The sequence below is a fragment of the Halichoeres trimaculatus genome, unplaced genomic scaffold (genome assembly GCF_033239565.1).
Source record: "Halichoeres trimaculatus isolate MK-OKI-2021-1 unplaced genomic scaffold, fHalTri1.1 fHalTri1_scaffold_15, whole genome shotgun sequence".
NCBI classification, from domain to species: domain Eukaryota; kingdom Metazoa; phylum Chordata; class Actinopteri; order Labriformes; family Labridae; genus Halichoeres; species Halichoeres trimaculatus.
Window position 1 is genome coordinate 19361524 of NW_027437193.1, and position 20770 is coordinate 19382293.

The 20770-nt window shown below is 44.1% G+C and overlaps 1 protein-coding gene across 4 annotated transcripts; it reads left to right on the forward strand.

Annotated features, from left to right (window-relative positions):
- Positions 1–1654: 1654 nt before the first annotated feature.
- Positions 1655–19826, forward strand: chd8 (chromodomain helicase DNA binding protein 8). 4 transcript variants are annotated; one of them, XM_074688147.1, is made up of 40 exons: positions 1655–1758; positions 3229–4032; positions 4117–4308; positions 4490–4807; positions 5908–6021; positions 6102–6604; positions 6775–6886; positions 7320–7526; positions 7669–7737; positions 7834–7889; positions 7992–8109; positions 8197–8280; positions 8397–8534; positions 9243–9364; positions 9462–9705; positions 9804–9980; positions 10223–10366; positions 10455–10553; positions 10635–10794; positions 10940–11150; positions 11273–11468; positions 11591–11764; positions 11885–12175; positions 12303–12523; positions 12644–12846; positions 12964–13120; positions 13196–13285; positions 13381–13484; positions 13881–14004; positions 14214–14289; positions 14415–14686; positions 15199–15431; positions 15526–16173; positions 16249–16355; positions 16498–16719; positions 16827–16922; positions 17029–17142; positions 17537–17638; positions 17730–17834; positions 18557–19826. In XM_074688147.1, the coding sequence occupies exons 2-40, from the start codon at positions 3331–3333 to the stop codon at positions 18917–18919; spliced, it is 7668 nt and encodes a 2555-aa protein (XP_074544248.1). In that variant the 5' UTR covers positions 1655–1758; positions 3229–3330; the 3' UTR covers positions 18920–19826. The 4 variants fall into 4 exon arrangements, with proteins under 4 accessions (XP_074544248.1, XP_074544245.1, XP_074544247.1 ...); XM_074688144.1 differs by having other exon boundaries at positions 3229–4308; XM_074688146.1 differs by having other exon boundaries at positions 3229–4308; positions 16252–16355.
- Positions 19827–20770: the final 944 nt, after the last annotated feature.

The following is a 20770-nucleotide window of genomic DNA, read 5'->3' on the forward strand; positions in this document are numbered from 1 at the left end:
GAATTCACTGAGCTTATACCTTGATATGTGGTGACACTTTAATCTGCTCATGTAAATCATCCTCCCCTTCAATGATTCTCAGTGCCACGGCAGCTGTTTGTAAATATAGCTCCCACCAGCAGAGTTGGCGTTGGCGTGGCCTGAGCGGAGCAGCGTGGAGCAGAGTGTGAGTGTGGTGGATAGCGGATACTCCTCGCAGGGCTGCAGACAGATGGAGGCACTGGCGAGCAGGCAGGCTCCTCTCTGCAGGGCTGCCATGGATAAAGAGCGGAGCACTGTCACATGCATTCACTCACGCTTCCCTGCTCCATGGCCACCATCTCTGGCTCATTTCAGAATCACATTTTCATGATTCAGGGAGAAGACGCTCTGCTAAAAATGACTTTAATTCATAGTGTCACATTAATGCACTGACTGAAGACACATTAGGAGCAAAAGATGGATATCTTTAAAGTTGTCAGAGTTGCTTAAGTTCTTCAACAGAAGAATTAAGGGCTTTGATGAGTTCTTATGCTTCTTCTTCTTCTTCTTTTTTTTTTTTACAGAACTATTTAGGGTGACACCTGAAAAAACCTTGACAACATGTAAGCTAAAGAGACAAGAAGTGATAACCATAACAGGAAAATAAAGGTAGGGACACACTGCAGGGTCCAAAACAACAACAGGATGCTGGTTCTTTGTGCAGAAAAATGTCTTTGGTAATATCATTATTAGTTTGGGATTTGAGGACTAAAATAATGTAGTATCTAATAAAGATATTCCCAAAACCTGAAAAAGAAAAAGTTACAGTAGCTCCTTAATTCTTAAAACTGTGTTCACATGATGGATGTTTCTTCTCCAATGTGAATTTTGATTTACTTGCTACAGAGTCCCTTGAAAGATGCACAAGATAACTATCGGAAAGAAAAGAAATATTAGTTTAAAATAATAAAATATCTGGGCGTTTACCCCCTAACAAGATAATTTGTCCATTCTCAAATTGTCTCTTGAGACTCAGGAGTAAAAGAGTGGCTGGGGCTCGTAGTGAAGTTTCGGTTTGAGGGCGCTAGAGGGCGCCAAACACCAGTTATACGATAAGGAATCACCCAGACACAGACCAGCTACACCAGCATCTTAATGGTACCTGAGGGAAGACGGTATTGGTAGCCCAAAATGTAATTATATGCGCCGAATATTACGGAAAAATATACCACTAGAACCCCTGCATTACTTATATGTATATTTAGATTTAAAAAATAATACATATCATGTGATGAAGGGGGTTGTTCAGCTGTGACCAGTGTAATAAAAACCCTGAAAAAACTGCCCGCGTTTTCCACAAACGGGCCTGTTCGGTTCCTTGCCCATAAAACATTCAGTACGGTCAAAACACCCCTTATTTTTCTTCAGTCAGCTTTAAAAGGTGAACGCTTTCTGGTATGAGAATCTCTGAGTGTAAGACATCGATGTTGGGGAGAGATCACTTCATCACTCAGTCAAATGAGCCCAGCTAGGCCGCATTTACTGTTTTCTCTACCAAACTACTACTCTTATCCCGCCCAAACGCAGCCACTCAAATGAAGGACAGCACCAGCAGCCAATCACATAGCCGCATGCTGCCGGCTTGGGAGAGAAGAGACCAATCAGAGCGTGATAGATCCGAGGGGCACGCTTTCTACGCTCTCTCTGGTAAGAATGTTAGTTCCTGCTCTTCCCTGGCCGTTTCCTGTAATCGTACAGTGTTGTGAGACGGAGAAAGCCATGTGTGTCGATGCAAAGGTAAATTTAGCACCCCGAAATTATTACTGAGAGAGTTAGGGCAGTGGTTATGATGGTTATTTTCAGGTATTTTTGCCGAAAAACAGTCGCAGATCAAGCGAAACAGTATTGCGGCCTAACCCGTGTCTGAACGTTGACGGGCAGTGGTTATTGTGGCACGTTGCTTTGGTTTGGTCCGGTTTGTTGATGAGATTGAAGGAGTCCGGTGGACTGAATGGTTGGTTGTAAACGATAGAGAGGCGATGTTTTGGTCGTAAACATACAGTGTGTCGTGTTTTAAGGCTTCATACGTTTTTGGGGACACACAAGCTTTTGTAATAGGCACATCTTTGTGGCGGTACGAGCTAATGCTAGCCGACGGTTTAGAGAGAAAAGACTGCAACATAGAGAGCAGAGGGGGAAGCATCCTCTCCCTCCAGCATCACTACACACCGACTCTACTACTGTTTTCATTCACACTACCTCTCCTAAGTAGTCGAAATTCGTATGTTTCACGGAAAACTCATCCCTTTCCAGTTTTTGTGTTCGTCTGACCTTTAATTATAAAATTGGACCGTTTTCGGACCTGGTAGCCACGAGTTTAATGTTGTACACAGAAACTACAACTTTCAAGAAACAGTCGATACCACAGGAGGGTTTTTATCGTCTTTTAAGGTTTTTAAATCTTGTGTAATGGTCGTGAAATTCCCTATGCACTTTACTAACATCCTAGTCATGTTGATCTGTCCAGGGTCTACGTGTTAGTTCTTTTCTTATGGGAGCTTGCTGTTTATAAGTTATTTTCAAGTTTCTTGTTTGACACAAAACATAAACACGGAAATTTCGGAGCCAATTTTTATGTATTTCATCTATTTACTATGTTTTGCTGCAACAATGAGATGATTTCAGATATTTTCCCAAGGTTTTGTCTTCATGTTGGACAAACATAAGTTGTAAAACAAACTTAGAAACAGGCTTAGCATTCCTCATTTTTGTAGGCAATGTCAGCATTAAATGTGGCCTGGCCTACTCAACTGACCAGCATTTTTTTCTGTCTAGGCAGCCGGTAAGTTAACCCATAATGACAAATTAACATACTGTTTTCTTCAGATAATATGGTAAATCAGTGCGTTAGAATGGAAAAAACAGCTTTAACACATTCACATCATGAGGAAAGTTAGTAAAAATCTTGGAAAAACACCCGAAGCAAACTATATCTTGAAAAAAGTAAATATGTCTGGATGTATGTCCACTTAAGGCTTCTGTAGAAAAAAGAAGAGGCGAACAGAAGTTGGTGCTTTTAAGAAGCTTTGGTTTGCGCTCAGATTTCTTTTTCATACATTTTAACATTTTTTTATTAAACAGCGAAAGTTAATTGTAGTTATTGGATACTAGTTTGAAATCATTCAAAAGTCAAAGGTTATTTATGTAAATGATATCAACATTAACTTCTCGTGCTTTACTAACAGTTTCTCTGTTTTCTTTTACCAGCTGTTGATTTAAACTCTGAGAATAACTGGACTGTGACATCTCAGCTCCCATCTCAGAGTTTTTTCTAAGACTTAGCCCGTCTCCCTGTGTGGAGTGGGCAATATGGCAGATCCAATCATGGACCTCTTTGAGGACACGCCCCTTTTTAACCTGGATGCCCTACCGGACGACTCCTTCACCCAGGGCTCTTCGGACCCCGTGGAGGAGGCACTTAAGCTGGCACTGGGCCAAGTGGACCCACCCTCGGAGCCTGAGCTCACAGTAAACCCAGGCCTTAATGTTCCTGTAGCAGCTCCTGTCATCCCTGACCCTGTCCCCGTTCAGATCCCCACACAGCAGCCAGTGCCAGTGGTGACTGCTCAGACTGTTTCCATAGCAGTAACTCCCACTTTAGCCCCCGTCCCTGTTGATACTGTACCTCAGATCCAGGCCCAGACCACCTTATCCATTGCCAGCAACACCAGCGTGGCTCCCAGTAGCACTGTTCTGCTGAGCTCACCTCTGACTGTTTCCAGCGCCCCGGTCACCACCACCACTGTCACCTCACCACAGCTTTCACAGATAACCCATCAGCTCACTCCTCAGCAGTTAGCTGCCATAACACAGCAGGCAGGGGGGAAAATTGTGATTCTCAAGGGTCCCCAGGGTCAGGCCCAAGTCTTGCAGACTGTATCAGGAGCAACAGGCCAGGCCACCGGAAAGGTCATCCGTGTGTTGTCTGGCACGCCTCTGAAACCGGGCATGTCCATTCTACAGGGGGGCACAGTGTTGAATCAGGCAAGTCCTGGACAAGCTCAAGTCAAGGTGGGTGCTGCGGGGGTGCAGAGGCTTCTGCAGTCTCCAAATGGACCGGTGAAACAGATGTTACTGACCTCTGTGCCCCAGCAGACACAAGGCCAGCAGGTTCAGGTGCAGATTCCAGCCCAGGCACAGATTGCACAAGGACAGGCCCAAGTTCAAGTTCAACCACAGGCCCAGACTGCCCAGATCCAGGTGCAGCCCCAGGGCCAGGCAGCTCAGATCCAGGTCCAGACTCAGGGCCAGGTGCAGCTCCAGCCGGCCATGGCAGCCCAGACACCGGTAAGTAACTTCTGCATTATTGCTTTGAGAGGGAAGTGTGGGCGGTGTAGCTGCTCCACCTCAGCAGGTGGCGTTTGTAGTGGCTGTTGGTCAGCTTGTTGCCGAGTCTCACAAGCTGTGTTTTGTGTTAGTGTTTTTCCTCAGAGTCATAATGAGTATCATTCTGTGTATCTGATTCTAGGGTGGTGAAGCAAAGAGGATCACCCTTGTTCTCCAGCAGCCCTCCCAAACTGCTCCAGTGGGTCAAGCTGTGGCAGCCCAGCAGCAGGTGACTCAAGTCCAGCAGGTCCAGACAGCTCCAGCAGGTCAACAGCAGCAGGCCCAGGCTCCAGCTAGACTGGTACTGGGTCAGCTCCCCGGAGGGAAACTGGTACTCCAGGGAAGCCAGCTTGCAGCCCTGACCCAGGCCCGGGCTGCAGGCCAGGCTGGAGGGCAGCCCAAAGTCCTCACAATTCAGTTGCAGGTGCAGCAGCAGCCCAACCAGCAGGGAGGAGTTAAGGTAAGAAACAAGTGTTTCAGAGTTTTGAACAAGCTGTTTGTTTAATCAGATTAGTGTTTTCTTGCAGAACATGTTTCAATCTTGTTTTCTCACCCCTGCTTGTTACAAATTACTCAGAGCTTTGATGAGCATTCAGGGGAAAAAGATGAGCCTCAGAAATTCACAAAAGTTAATTTTTAGTGATGCTGTGTTGATGTTAAACTCTTTTTCTTAGATGTTGATCTGGTAGCAATAGAGAGCAAAAAGAGCTTCAATATTGACATTTGCCCGCTTGTGGTCTTGTTTTCTTCCTGTCCTCAGTAGTCATTTGTTTCAGGTGGTGTATTCTGAAATGTGACCTCTTTTGACACTTTACTGACTCTCAACATGAGGCACAGCCATAACATTTCTCTATACTTTTTATCTTTATACGTTTTTAATTAGCCTACATAAGCTTTGTTGGACCTGATCAGTGTATCCCTCAGCAGTAAACTTTAGCTAGCTTCTTTTATCAACATGAAGGATTAATAATTACTCTGCATTGCTCTCTTTATCAGTACTCAAGTACTACTTGAGATGTGGTGTAGTTGAGTGGGCAGGCATCAGAAATAGAACATTAAGATAAATAAGAGTCTGACTTATAAATACATCTCAAATCTTTTATAAAAAGATAATTTCATGATATAAAACCAACTTGAATCTTAACACCCAGCTTAAGAGTTCATTTGATGTTTGGCTATTATTAGGTTAACTGTGCCTCAAATGTATGTTTCTACTTGCTAAACAGTAATATCCTTTAATGTGTACGTAATATATGTGAGCTATTTTCTTCTATGATTTCTGTTTATGTAACCTAAAGAAACAGATCTGTTTGGAGTTATTTGCCGTGTTATTTGATGTGAACTTTTAGTATTTTCTCTGTGGATTTAGAGAAAGTGATAATAATGATGGGTATTTAATTAGGAGAGCACTGGTAAGAATCAGAGGTAGCATTGCATATTTGAATGTGTCACAAACACAAACTGTTACAGCCTAAGTACGTTCCATGAGGGGACCTGCTTTGGTTTGTGATGTTCAAGCAGACTATGACCTGAACTGTGTCTTCTCTCACCCTCTAACAGTACCAGCTGGTGTCAGGAGCTGGAAACACTGGCAGCCCACAGGTGTTGCAGATCTCACAGGGCCAAGGTGGACAGAGAGTTGCTGTGCCGCTTAAAATGCTCCTGCAGCCACAGGTAGAGCTCCAGATGTTATTTACAACAGAGGTGTTTATATCAGGAGCTTTCTCTTCCCTGACACACTCTCCTTTTCTCAGACGAGCTCAGCTACCTCGGCTGGTGGCACGGTCTCAGTGGTGAAGGTCATCAACACGTCGTCTGCAGGCCCCTCTACTACAACCACCACTCCATCCCAGGCCATCCGCATCACCAAAGCCCCGGGTGAGCCTGCCTCCGTTCGACGGGTGGAGATCCTGTGCAAACAGGAAAAAGCAAACCGCATCGTGGCTGAAGCTATCGCTCGAGCCAAAGCACGAGGTGAGAAGAACCTTCCTCGAGTCCTGAACCAGGACGAGCTTCCAGCCTCTCAGACCTCCCCAGAATCAGGGGGCACTGTGACCGTGGTGTCTTCTGCAAAGAAGAAGAGCAGTGGAGGAGGAAGCAAGAAGAAGTCTCCTGTCACTGGAGCGATGACACCTAAAGCTGCAGGAGGGGCTGACAAAAAGGGTAAAGCAAAGACACCAGGAGGACCAATGGGAGTGTCTGGAGGAACAGTGATTCCAGGAGCTGGGAACAAGAGCAAAAGCAAGACTAAGACAAAGTAAGGGATTTGTTCTCTTTTGAATGGTTTTGATAAACAAAAAAGTATCAAATACATTTTCTTATTTTTCTGTGTGTGTGTGTGTGTGTGTGTGTGTGTGTGTGTGTGTGTGTGTGTGTGTGTGTGTATGTGTGTGTGTGTGTCTGATCGCTCTCCTTGCTTTCACACAGCACTATAACTCTAGTGGGAGCAAAAAAGAGAAAGAGGAACGCATCTTCAGACCATTCTGATGGAGAGATGAGCCCTGCGTCACCTGCTGCTCTGGAGGAGGATCTCATTACGGTACAAACAGAAACATGCTCACAGACATAACATGGGACTGATCTGTCAGTTTGTCTTAAAAGTTGTCTGACTGGCTTGACTTTGAGAGCATCATTTGTAAGTAGTAGTAAAGAATAAAGTTAAGGAGTGTCATGGCCATTTTATTCTCACTCTGTGGGCTTTTTTGGCTTTCTGCAGCAGGATTATTGTGGAGCTCTGTTTAAGATGGTTGGCGTACTTCTGCTTATTTTCTGGCAGTCACAGTTTTAAAAATGGTGTTCGACAATGTGGATGAAAAAGCCATCATAATACACATGTCAATCTGAAACTGCAGATGGATGTAGCTAAAGCCAGAAGACCCACATCTGTTTGCACTTTACTTTGTTGATAGCTGTTTTCATCTGTTTGACCTCTCGGTGAACAAACTGAACTCATACCTCCCTCTTTTGGCCAGAAGAGGCGCTCCAATCGTGTCGTTAAGAGGAAGAAATACACAGAAGACCTGGATATCAAGATTACAGATGATGAGGATGAGCAGGAAGACGTCGACGTAACAACGACCGCTGCAGCTGTAGCTTCTATCAGCGGTGGGACGGCAGCACACCTTAAACAGGAAATGGAGCTGGACATAGACGGACAGCCCAGCATGCAGTTCTTTGTGGTGAGTGGAATAAACATGGCTAGATGATCATGGCGTGATAAACTTTGAGTGGGTTTGTTGATGTATTTGAAATATTTAAGTAGAAAAAGGGTTGGAGGTGTCAGCAGGATTTAACGTTTTTTTTTTCTTCTGTCTTTTTCAGGAAAACCCCAGTGAGGAAGATGCCGCCATTGTAGACAAAGTTCTCTCGCTGAGGTTAACAAAGAAAGAAGTATGTCTAGATTTTTAAATCATCATTGAATAACACCTCTTTCATTAAAGCCCTTAAGTCTAACAGTGCAAATCATGAAAACTTCTCCTCCTCAAGGTATCACCGGGCCAGTACACCAACGTTGAGGAATTCTTTGTAAAATACAAGAACTAGTAAGTTTCAACATCTCAACACAAACTTGAACCTTGCTCCTTTGATTATTTTTATACATGGGAAAAATCAAAATTTGTGAAACTGTCCTCTCTTGATCTCAGCTCTTACTTACACTGTGAGTGGGCCAGTTTGGAGCAGCTGGAGAAAGATAAGAGGATCCATCAGAAGATCAAGAGGTTCAAGACCAAACACGCACAGATGAGACACCTCTTCCAGGAGGTGAGACCAAAGCAGCTGCTTAGACTTTTTCTTGAAGGATGTTTTAGTAGATGCTCAAACTCTTTGTTACTCAATTTTTTTCTGCAGGAGGAGGAGCCTTTTAACCCTGACTACATGGAGGTGGACCGGATCCTGGACGTCTCTCACAGTGTCGACAAGGATAACGGCGAGGTGAGAGACCAGATCACTTTCACAGCTTTGAGCCTGAACTCATGTAGAAATATGTCCCTCTCTTGCAGCTTTTTAAATTATTAATTCTTTTTAAAAATCTTGGCTTTTCTCTCCAGCCTGTTGTCTACTACTTGGTGAAGTGGTGCTCTCTGCCTTATGAGGACGCCACCTGGGAGCTGAAGGAGGATGTGGACGAGGGCAAAGTTGAAGAGTTTAGCAAAATTGCGAATCGACAACCTCGCCTGAAAAGAACGGTGAGCATTCAAGCAGACGATTGCCAGGAACAGTTTTTAACTTCCTTTCTTTTTCAAATAACACATTATTTTGATTTATGTCCCAAACTTATGCAAAAATGCCTGAATAAGGGCAAGTGTTGTACTTTAGTGAAGAGGTAAATGTGATGCAGTGTTCACGAGAAGACTTAATGAAAACAGACAGAAGCATCTTGAGAACATGAATAATATAGAGCAGAGCCTGTTTGTGTTTTTATCGAAACTTAAGACTTACTTTCTCACACCAATGATGGAGTATGTGGTCTTTGAGACTCACTGTGTCACAGCATCTGTTTAAATTAAGCTGTGTCATCACTCTTTTTTTTAAGTGTGTCCATTTTAAGTTTATTGGATCACAACTACAGAAGAATTCTCCCAGAGACAGACAAGTGTAGGAATACAATTTATGCTTTAATATACCATCAAGTCCAAACTCAGACCAGTAAACATCGCCCATTTCATACTGGTTGTCATCCACAAGAGCACTGAACCAACATGACATTAGATAAAAGATGCACCAAATTAAAAACAAACCAAACTTTTCATGGCTTCACATCATCCAGCCTAAAAGTGAATAGAAAATAAATGCTTACACATGTCAGCAGCCTTTCTTCCTAACATACAGGTAATTTTTGTGTGGGTCATCGTGGCTTCTCTTTTCATCCATTTCCCTTTTTTTTTGTGTGTCAGGCACGGCCGCCTGCCGCCTCGTGGAAGAAGCTTGAAGAGACCAGAGAATACAAGAATGGAAACACACTCAGAGAGTATCAGCTGGAAGGAGTCAACTGGCTGCTCTTTAACTGGTACAACAGGTAATTCTCCCACACACGTGCTTCTTACTTTTAGTCTAAGTTTGGCAGTGTTGTTGTGAATGTCTTCACTGACTGGTCCTGGTTTTGTGTCCTACAGGCAGAACTGTATCTTGGCAGATGAGATGGGTCTGGGAAAGACCATCCAGTCAATCACTCTGCTCTCAGAGATTTACTCTGCTGGCATCCAAGGCCCCTTCCTGGTCATTGCTCCACTTTCCACCATCACCAACTGGGAGAGAGAGTTCTCCACATGGACCCACATGAACGCCATCGTCTACCATGGCAGCCTGGCGAGCCGACAGATGATCCAGCAGTATGAGATGTACTGCAAGGATGAGAAGGTGAAGTTATCAATCATGACTTTTATAGGATTGAAACTGCTGACACAACTTTGTTTTTAAATAGTTTTTGTTAAATGTCTTCCCCTTTTTCTCTACAGGAGCATTTGATTCCAGGTGCGTACAAGTTTGACGCCCTCATCACCACCTTTGAGATGATCCTGTCTGACTGCCCTGAGCTGAGGGAGATCTCCTGGCGCTGTGTGATCATTGATGAAGCTCACCGCCTCAAGAACCGAAACTGCAAGCTGTTGGACAGTTTGAAGATGCTGGATCTGGTGAGGAAACCACAGCTAAACGTGGATCTCTAGAATGATTCTACATTTTATAATCTAAAGAGAAAGTAACAGGATTTTTTCAGGTTCGGTAATCAGTTGCTGTGCATAAGTTTAAAGTCTGGGTTTTCTCTTTGTTTAGATTTGTATTTTGCTCTTTAAAAATTATTCGTATTAGAGATTCCCCCGGCTGTGTCCCTGATGAGTCCTTAAACATTTTATGCATCCGTTGTGGTTTCTCTCAGGAACACAAGGTGTTGTTGACTGGTACTCCTCTCCAAAACACTGTGGAGGAACTCTTCAGTCTGCTTCATTTCCTGGAGCCGGCTCAGTTCCCCTCTGAGATTGAATTCCTCAGAGACTTTGGAGACCTCAAAACAGAAGAGCAGGTATAAATTATGAGCTCATTTTGGCCACAGATCCCTGTTTAGTTAGTGTGGAGCTGTCAGAGAGTAATGTTTGTCTGTTGATCCACAGGTCCAGAAGCTACAGGCCATCTTGAAGCCGATGATGTTACGCAGGCTTAAAGAAGATGTTGAAAAGAATTTGGCACCCAAACAGGAGACCATCATTGAGGTTGGTCTAAATCACATCACATCTTACAGTAAACCTTTATTTTGTTTTGGGAGATCTGAAATTGTCAGTGTTTCCTCTTAGGTTGAGCTGACAGATGTCCAGAAGAAGTACTACCGGGCCATTCTAGAGAGGAACTTCAGCTTCCTCAGTCTAGGGGCAAACAGTAACAGCAATGTCCCCAACCTGCTCAACACAATGATGGAGTTGCGCAAGTGCTGCAACCATCCCTACCTCATCAATGGTATCCACATCACAATGTTTGCTCAGACAAGTTCTGCAAGCTCAGTGTTTCCACTCACAATGAGTGACAGAGTGATCTAACGCTCATAGCTCTGATTGTGAGCGCTATCATTGTCAGATTTGATCCGTTTCTCTGTCTTTCCCAGGCGCGGAGGAGAAGATCGTAGCGGAGTTGCGGGAGGTGTATGACCCGCTGGCTCCTGACTTCCATTTGCAGGCTCTCATTCGGTCGGCTGGCAAACTGGTGCTGCTGGATAAGCTGCTGCCTCGCCTGAAGGCTGGCGGTCACAAAGTGCTCATCTTCTCCCAGATGGTGCGCTGCTTAGACATTCTGGAGGACTACCTCATCAACAAGAGGTGAGAGGGCCAGGTATTTATTTAATGCATTTGAAGATGTATTAAATAAATATAAAACTAGTTTCACAATTGTAAAGAGCTTTAAGAGACTTCTGTAATTTAATTGAACTCATTTTTTACAGATACCTTTATGAGCGAATCGATGGCAGGGTGCGAGGAAACTTGCGACAGGCTGCCATTGATCGCTTCAGCAAACCTGACTCAGACCGTTTTGTCTTCCTGCTGTGTACCCGTGCTGGGGGCCTGGGTATCAACCTCACTGCTGCAGACACCTGTGTAATATTTGACTCTGACTGGAACCCTCAAAATGACCTGCAGGTACAAACTAGCTTTGACATCTTTGACATTTTTAAACATTTTATGTTTAAAAAAACCTCATTCCTTAAACCTTTTCATTCATAGCTTAACATAATAACACCTCTTCAAAATCCCTCTGTCAGGCACAGGCAAGATGTCATCGTATTGGCCAATCTAAGGCGGTCAAGGTCTACCGTCTGATCACAAGGAACTCCTATGAGAGGGAGATGCTGGACAAAGCCAGTCTGAAACTTGGCCTGGACCGTGCTGTCCTGCAGAGCATGAGTGGCAACAAAGACAAAGACAGCGTCAATGGGGTAAGAAAACTCAAACTATGAAAACTGTCCTCATTGTTAGGTTGATCAGTACTTTGTTGACTACATTTGGAAATGTTCTGCCTGCTTGTGTTGATAGCTTTTCTGTCTCATCTTTGTCAGATCCAACAGTTCTCAAAGAAGGAGATAGAGGACCTCCTAAGGAAAGGAGCCTACGCTGCCATCATGGATGAGAACGATGAAGGCAGTCGCTTCTGCGAGGAAGACATCGACCAGATCCTTCAGCGGAGAGCCACCACCATCACCATTGAGAGTGAAGGAAAAGGATCCACCTTTTCTAAGGCTAGCTTTGTGGCTTCTGAGAACAGGAACGATATCGCCCTTGATGACCCTGAGTTCTGGCAGAAATGGGCAAAGAGAGCAGACATAGACATGGACACCCTCAACAGAAAGGTGAAAGAACAGGGGCTGTCCTTATGATCAACAGAGGCTGTATATTTTACTTGGTGCATAGATTTGTGTGTCAGATGATTAAATATTCTTACAGAAATTTGACCAAACATTTGTCCTGCTCCCACAGAACAACCTGGTGATTGACACTCCCAGAGTCCGTAAGCAGACCCGTCAGTACTCCAGCTTACGGGGTGAAGGTGGAGACTTGTCTGATCTGGACAGTGATGAAGAATACCCACCTGCAAATTCAAGACAGTCACGTGCTTCCAGACGCTCTGACAGACACAGTGGAAATGGTTATGGACGCACCGACTGTTTCCGGGTGGAGAAACACCTGCTTGTCTATGGGTTAGCAGGCTTTCCTAGCCATCCTATCTTTATGTGCCAGAGTTTTTTTTCCAAACATTCAGTAATCCATTTCTCTTCTTCCTCTTGTGTACACTCTGTCCCTGTTTTTTTTTCCTACAGGTGGGGCAGATGGAGGGACATCTTGTCTCATGCCAGATGCAAGCGTCGTCTAAGTGAGCGTGACGTCGAGACGATCTGTCGTGTCATTCTGGTCTTCTGTCTGCTTCACTACCGGGGAGATGAAAACATCAAGAGCTTTATCTGGGAGCTCATTACACCTCCAGAGAATGGGCGTGAACCTCAAACACTACTCAACCACTCTGGTAGGAGCTGCAGCCTCTAAATGTTACACTTGTGTGAAAAGTTTCTCAGACTGAAATGGTCAATCAGCTCATGTCCACCTTTAAATTCTTCTCTGAATGTTGTTTTTATTTCTTTAGGTCTGTCTATCCCTGTTCCAAGAGGCAGAAAGGGAAAGAGAGTAAAGGCTCAGAGCACTTTCGATGTTCAGAAGGTGGAGTGGATCCGCAAATACAACCCTGACACTCTGCTTCTAGACGACAGCTACCGCAAACACCTCAAGCACCAGTGCAACAAGTCAGTAAAGCTCAGCTCAGAGACTGTTTGATTTTTCCACACTTCAAGACTAAAACTTCTCCTCTCCATCTTCAGGGTGTTGCTGAGGGTGCGTATGCTCTACTACCTGAAACAAGAAGTGATTGGTGAACACTCAGATGCTGTCCTGAAAGGAGCTGACCTCAGGTATCAAACACTGAACTTTGTATTTTCAGCTGACTTTAAACACACCAGCTTGACTGTTGCGATACACTTGATTGACGTGTGTCGTTCTTCATTAGGGATCTTGATATTTGGATGCCTGAGATGGAACAGCAGGAGGTTCCTGCAGGATGGTGGGACGGAGAGGCTGACCGATCACTGCTGGCCGGTGTTTTCAAACATGGTGGGTTTTTCCCTGCTTGGTAGTCTGACCAGTCTGACAGAAAGTAAGCTAATTTGAAAAATTGTAAAGGGCTGAAGTTATTTTTCCTAATTTTTCCAACAATCCATGAAGGATCTCTACTCACTCATAAGGATGCTCCTCTGAGCGGCTTATGTTTGTATGCCCTTGTTATTATAATAGTAATGCTTATGAGGCTCGTATTTTCTGGATCCCTGTAATATTTTCCAACAAAAAACGATGCTTAATAAACACAGATGTGTTGTTCTTTGATGTTTTTTTGTCCTTTTTGTAGCCAAAAGCTGTTGTCCTGTTGTCCTGACCCTGTGACTCATCCTGACTCTAGAACTTGTCCACTTCAGTCTTTCTTCAACTGTGTTTTATTTATGTCTTTCAAAGGTTATGAAATGTACACCACTATGCGTGCTGATCCATGCCTCTGTTTCCTGGAGAGAGTCGGTCGGCCTGATGACAAGGCCATTGATGCTGAGCAGCACACTGGTGATGCAGAGCTGGGAGACGAGTAAGTGTACCTTGCTAACTGAGCAGATAAAAACTTATTGCCTTGTTGATTTAAAGCAGACTTCAGAGTCAATGACTGTAAAGCTTTTGTTATTTGGTAGTTTCAGAGTTTCCCTGTAACTTGTATTCAGGTGGTTATTATCTTAACTCAGTGAAGCATATATGGATGTGATGCACACGTCTTAATCTTTTATTGTTTGTGTTGTGCAGCGCCGACTACGATAAGTACTCTGAGGACCCAGAGTTCAAGCCTGCTTCAAGACATGCCAAAGAACTTTTTGAGGAGGTAAGTTTTTAACACCTCAGTGATACTGTCTTCACTCTTAGATTTGATTTAACTTGGCTGAATATCTTCAAATAAACCTATGGTGATAGATAATTTCTGAGTCCGTGTTTGACGTTGTTCTCCAGGCTGACTCCATGAACGTGGATGATGAGATCACTGTAGAGGACAAGGCAGCCCCAGTGGTTTTAGAGAACGTACCCAGCCAGAGTGGTTCGTGTGATTGGCCCTCCAGCTCATCACTCACTGCACGGCTGCGGCGACTGATCACAGCTTTCCAGCGTAGCTACAGACAGGAGCAGCTGAAAATTGAAGCAGAAGCAAAGGGCGATCGCAGACGTAGGCGGTGTGAACAGGCTACCAAGCTGAAAGAGATCGCACGACAGGAGCGCCAGCAGAGGTAAACTGGTGTTACAGCGTATTCTTCTCTAATGTCGGGCTAAGGTGTGTTTGTAATCATCTTGATTTAAGGCTATAGTCAGTGGTAGAGTGCAGAAGTAATCTTGAAGTCATTTTCAATTCTTTCATCCACTCATCTGTCCAGTTTCTTTTTACTTTTCTGTTCTGCCCCTTGGTGCTCTTTTTAAAACAAGCTAAAGATATTTTACACTATTACACGAGGAATGTGAGGGGATCTGTTTGGACGGGAAGTTGATCTTAACAAATGCAAAGCCAGTTTTCTAAAAAATCTGAAACAATTATTGTTCTACAGTCACAATTACCCACATTCGTCTCTTGTTTTGTGTTTTATGGCTTGGTACTATGATTGTTAACCTATTTTTATAGGATTTCAAAGAACATGTGAAGCCTCATATGCATGTTTTTCAAGGTTTTGTTTAAACTCTTTAAGCCAAGACAGAATTGTAAATAAATTTAGAGTGGATGATCATTATAATCGTCTTCTTCGCTCAGGTGGACACGAAGGGAAGAATCCGACTTCTACCGTGTTGTGTCGACTTTCGGTGTGGAAAAGATAAAGAAGGAGCCAGGTCTTCCAGAGACCGGAGAACCTGAGTTTGACTGGAACCGTTTCCGTACCTTTGCTAGGCTGGATAAGAAAACCGATGAGAGCCTTAGCCGATATTTCCGCTCTTTTGTTGCCATGTGCCGGAGAGTTTGTCACCTGCGACCTGGACGTGGTGAAGGTAAATGCTGCTGCTCACACTACCAAATACAGACAATATGGCTGCTCTCTCTGACTGTCACATGTAATATCTCTTCTTCTTTCCTCCTTTTCAGACCCGTCAGAAACTTCCACGACTGTGGCCCCCATCACAGAAGAGCGTGCCTCACGAACCCTGTACCGTATCAGCCTCCTGCGCCGCCTCCGAGAGCGTGTCCTGCCTCACCCCTCTCTTGAGGAGCGCCTGCCTCTGGCTCCGCCTACCTCTGAGCTGCCTGCTTGGTGGAACATACCGGAACATGATCGTCAGCTGATGCTGGGTGCAGCAGTGCACGGCGTCAGCCGCACTGAGCTCTCCATCTACTCAGACCCACAGTTCACTTTTGTTCAGGCTCGAGAGGACTTCATCCAGAACCAGCAAGCCCTGCCCCCTCCTCCTCCTCCACCTCAGGCACCACCCATCATAGCCCTCAGCACACCAAAGACTGAGGCTGATGTGAAGGTAGAGGGGAGTGAAGAGGAGGCCCAACTACTTGGAGGTCAGATCGGTTCAGACCTGCAGAGTACGCCTCTGAGTCACCATGACGGCAAAGCGTCAGGGCAGGGCTGGGGCTTGAAGAGGAGCAAGATACGGGTCGGAAAATCAGGAGGACGGAAAGGAGAGGGAGGGTCCGACTCTGATTCCGATTCAGACTCTGATTCCTCATCAGACCGATCAGGGAGCAGTGATGATAGTGGGGAGAGTGAGGAGGAGACGGATAGAGGTAAGTTTACTGAAGAGGAAACTGTTTAATGTTGCAAGAATAAATAAATCAATTAAATGGATTCCCTTCTTTAAGCAGGTATGAAACTGTGTGATGGAGATGAAGAGAACAGTCTACTCTCTATGACTCCTTCTCAGGACGGTATTCCTCCTCCTGATCCAATCAGGGTTGATTGGCCCAAGGTAAAATATGCACAGTTGGCTCAGTATGTGTGTTAACCTGATTAAGATGCCAAAGAATTATTCTATAAATACTTAAAAACCTTTTTGACATCCCTCTAGTTGTAAACAATAAGTCACGCTGCGGTCTGTTTGTCTTTTTCAGGACCGAGTCCTGATCAACCGTCTGGACAGTTTGTGTACACTTGTACTGAGCGGTCAGTGGCCCTCAGGCCGGCGTTATGTGTCTGAGGCTCAGCTAAACCCCACCTCAGAGCTGGCAGGGGATGAGATGGCCTACACGAGAGTCATTCGTAAACCCACCGGCACACCTGGTGGGCTTGCAGCTGAAGGAGATGACGGAGAGTTCACTGTGAAACTTCTCAAGGTGAGGATGAGAGTCTCTTTGATAGTCGATGTTTCCAGTCATATACAGACTGCAGTGAGTGTCTGTGGGTTGGGCTTCATGGTTAAACAAGGCTTTTTTTGTTACAGGAGGAAGGGCTGAAGCTGACTTTCTCTAAGCAGGCCCTGATGCCAAACGGCTCAGGAGGAGAGAGCAGCGGACGCAAGAAGCGCAAGGACCAAGAGGTAAGTGTCAGATTTTTGCAGTCAGCTGTAGTTAGTCACATGCACAATCAAACTGTGTGGATTGAGTTTTATAACTTTCTGTGATTTCTGTCTTTCTTTCTTTAAGTTTTCTGATCCAGATGGACTTCATGATCCCTTAGAGCGTATTCCTCGACGCAGGGACCCTCCAACTTGGTTAAAGGAAAACCCTGATTATGAGGTGGAGGGAGACATGCTGGAGGTAAATTCTTGACACTTGGCGGTTACAAATGAGGATGATCTGAATTCATAAACCCTGCTGATACCCTGAACTGTGAGTCAGGATTCTAGTCAGCAGGGTAACTTCAGGGTTGAAATAGCTTTCAGAGGTTTGCTCACTTTAAGGGCGTGGTCACTCTGGTTATCCAAACTGTGCCATACTCAAGCACTTTAAAGATTTTTTTGTTCATGTTACATCGTTTTGGTCTGGCACAGCCCTCTAAAACCTATGCTATTGTTGAAAATGATTGTCAAGAGGAGCATTCGCAGCAATCATATGTCATGGATCATACACGCTGTCTATGTGCTTGTGCTCACGCTTGGGGTCTAAACATTGTTTCTGATTGAGCACACAAACTACTTCTTTCTTTTGGCAGCTTCTGGTCAACAGGAGTAAAAGGAAGAGGAGGAGGAGGGCAGATAAAGCTCTCACAGGCAGTGAGAAGATCAAAGTCATAAACATGCGGACAGGAAAGAAGGTGAGACTTACAGCGACTGTTTACAAACATGTTATCTTATGGCTGCACATTTTTTCGAGAAAGGAAATAAACAAATGTCTCTCTTACGTAGGTTGGAGCAGCTTTCTGTCCGATGTTGCAGGACCTGAGAGAATACCTGGAGGAGAATGCTGATACTGCTGTAGCACCTGAGTGGTCCGACTCTGTTCGTAACTCTGTACGTACACAAAGTACTCCAGTATTACAAGATCAAAGCTTTCTAACTTTATTTTCCAGCTTTGTTTCTTTACAAAGAAAGTCCTTTAATGTTCTGAGTCCTTTTTTTAAATGTGTTGCAGAAATCAAATTCAAAGTGGATGTTATTTCTAAAAAGCGTTTCACAGGCTGTTATTTTGGGTTGACTATAACAGTTCAGGGTTTGTGTAAAACTATCTGCAGAATATTTTGCTTTTGAGAGGAATACTTTGGGTTATCTGAAGTGGAGTTGTACGACAAACTTATCAAAAGTAAATTTGCTTTATCTATATAATGCTTGTTTTCGTGTGCCTATAAGGTAGTTTAGTTATGCCCTGCTCCAGATGTTTAAAGGAAACAGGTTTAATGCTCTTATAAAAGTCATGCTTTACAAAAGAGAATAAGCATTGTTTTAAGTTATATTTAGAACATTACTTTAATGTTGTAGTTTGAAATTCTTAATTTATACTTAGCTTTTCCTGAGCACTGTACTGTACTTACGCAAAAGACTAACTGAATTATAAAAGATTTAGTTTGCGTTACCCTAAAAAAAAGACATGATTACCAAAGACAACAAGTCACCACGTTGCTACTATTGAATTTATACGGCCCCATCCAGAAACTAAAAAAAAAAGCTGCTACTGTCTTCTGTCTTCTTATAGTTTTATTTTCCAGTGTTTCTAATAGTTTTTCTTCTCCTCACAGGGCTTCTTACCCGAGACCTTCTTCCATCGACTGCTGACCGAGCACTCTGAGATCCCTAAGAAGAGCCGACGTCGGCATCACCACCACCACCACCATCACCACACTCCAGAGCCCACAGCTGAGGACCCCAACCTGGAGGGAGTGGAGGAGGAGACTCTGGTGTCAGATGGCGCGTACATGATGGATGAGGATGACCTGGAGACCTCCCATCACTTCCTTACCAGTCCGGACTTTGACATTAAAATGGAGGGTGGCGACAGCCTCTCCCAAGGTGACTATGACAGCTCAGATCAAGAGGCTCTTTTGGGCGACGTCATCATGGCACAGAAAGACTCTGACTCCTCATCCAGCTCAGAGGATTGACTGAACCTCACACTTTGAACACATCAGATGTAGTCCCTGTCTCAAAATGAATTATCATGTTATTCCTCATTTATTTTTACCATGTTATGTATCAAATTATGGATGACTGTTTTTTGTTGCTACTTTTATTCATTTATTTTATATAGGATTTTTTTCCATCAAAGGAGCAGCTTTGCACCAATCTGTTTTTTTCCATCACAATTGTGTTTCATCTTCGTCTCCTCAGTCCTCCTCTTCAACCTCTAAGACAGGCAAAAAGTTGAGCTTTCTTACTTCATGACTCGTCTTTCTCCTCTTCTTCCTCTGAACCTTTTCTTTCCCATCACATTCCCAGCCATGACCAAAAGGGGACCCCTGCTGTACAGACTCTGTTTTCTTATCTAAGAACCTCAATGCTGGTCCTCTAGCGCTACATGAAACTGGACATGTGTACTGCAGAGCCTGGATCCAGATCCCACAATCCCCTGCACTCGTCTGGTTGTGTGCATCCAGACGAGTCTGTGAACTAAAAGGGGGTCCTGTGTGTGTGGACGTACTGTTATTGTTTTCACTCTATGGGAGGGACGGGGTTGAGAGGGGGGGGAGGGAGGGGGACAGCGTATTAGTTACTGAAGCTAGGAGGATGGATGTATTGTACAATGTAGAGCTGGTCAATTGTGTACTTTGGTGCAAAGATGACAGCAGTGAGTTACTATTCTTGTTTTATGATCTGAGTGTATCTGTGAAATGAATTACAGCAATCTACAGTGAAAACAAGTTTTTGTGGTTTATTTTGAATCAAGCAGAAGCACCAGGATATTTACCATCTGTGCACTGGGAAAGTAATGTTGTTTTCTGCAGTGCTACTCACTGCAGTTATAAAATTGTCCAACAATTGTATCCCATGATAATGTACAATCGAGGAAAATAATTTGAGACAACCTTTAAATTTTACACAGTCTCGAACATTATCATGAAATGTTTGTCCAAAAAATGTTTGAGTTTTAAAAAGTCTGGTGTCATTGGACACAAACAAATACAAATGATTTTTTTGTCGTTTTCAAAAAAAAACAAGAAAACAAATTTCTTGACAGTTTCAATAGTCAGATTACAACATCATTGGTATCAAAGTCAGTCAAATAAAAGAGCATGTGCTCAAAACTGAACAAAACATAAAAAAAACATCACAACACCAGATCAATATTTAGTAGTTCTGCCACAAGCATGCAGTAGAGCTCCAATCCTGGCTGGCATGTTCCCCACCAGCCTTTCGCAGTCAAGGGCTCATCTTGTCCCATTCTTCTTGAACTGTTGTTAATTCTTCTAAATTCTTTGGTTTACAGACCTTTTGATAAACCACCACAGATTATCAGTGGGGCTCATGTCCGGGCTGCTGTATCCTGCGCACCTGTAGCCAAGTTATACTGGCCCTGGATGTGTGGCTAACTGGCTATTAGTTTGTTGAAACAATCAGCTTTGACCTGTCCCACAAGATGCATGTGCAGAAGGGAGCATGTGGGTTTGGAAAATGCCACAATGCTTGGAAGAATTCAAAGTGCCATCACAGACAGCGAGATGACCTACACTAGCAGCACTCATGCATCCCCAAACTATGATACTGTCTCCACTGTGCTGACAGTAGGTACTGTACATGCTGGAGATAGAGCTTAGCCTGGCCTTCTGTGTACCCTCTCATTAGCAGGAGGAAGATGGAGCTGGAAACTGGACTCATCTGACCACACAATCTATTTTCAGTTGCTGGGTGTCCAGTTCTTGTGTGCTTTGGTCCAAACACACTGTGCTTACCCGTTTCTCATAGATAAGGGGCTTCTTGACAGCCTTGTAAGGCTTTAAATCATGATCTAAATCGGC

Excerpts from the sequence above, each read along its gene's own strand:
- chd8 (XM_074688144.1), top strand. The coding sequence starts at position 3,331 with ATGGCAGATCCAATCATGGACCTCTTTGAGGACACGCCCCTTTTTAAC. Across the intron at positions 8,110-8,196 it reads TGAGACACCTCTTCCAGGAG|GAGGAGGAGCCTTTTAACCC; the intron begins GTGAGACCAAAG and ends TTTTTTCTGCAG. Across the intron at positions 15,432-15,525 it reads GCGACCTGGACGTGGTGAAG|ACCCGTCAGAAACTTCCACG; the intron begins GTAAATGCTGCT and ends CCTCCTTTTCAG.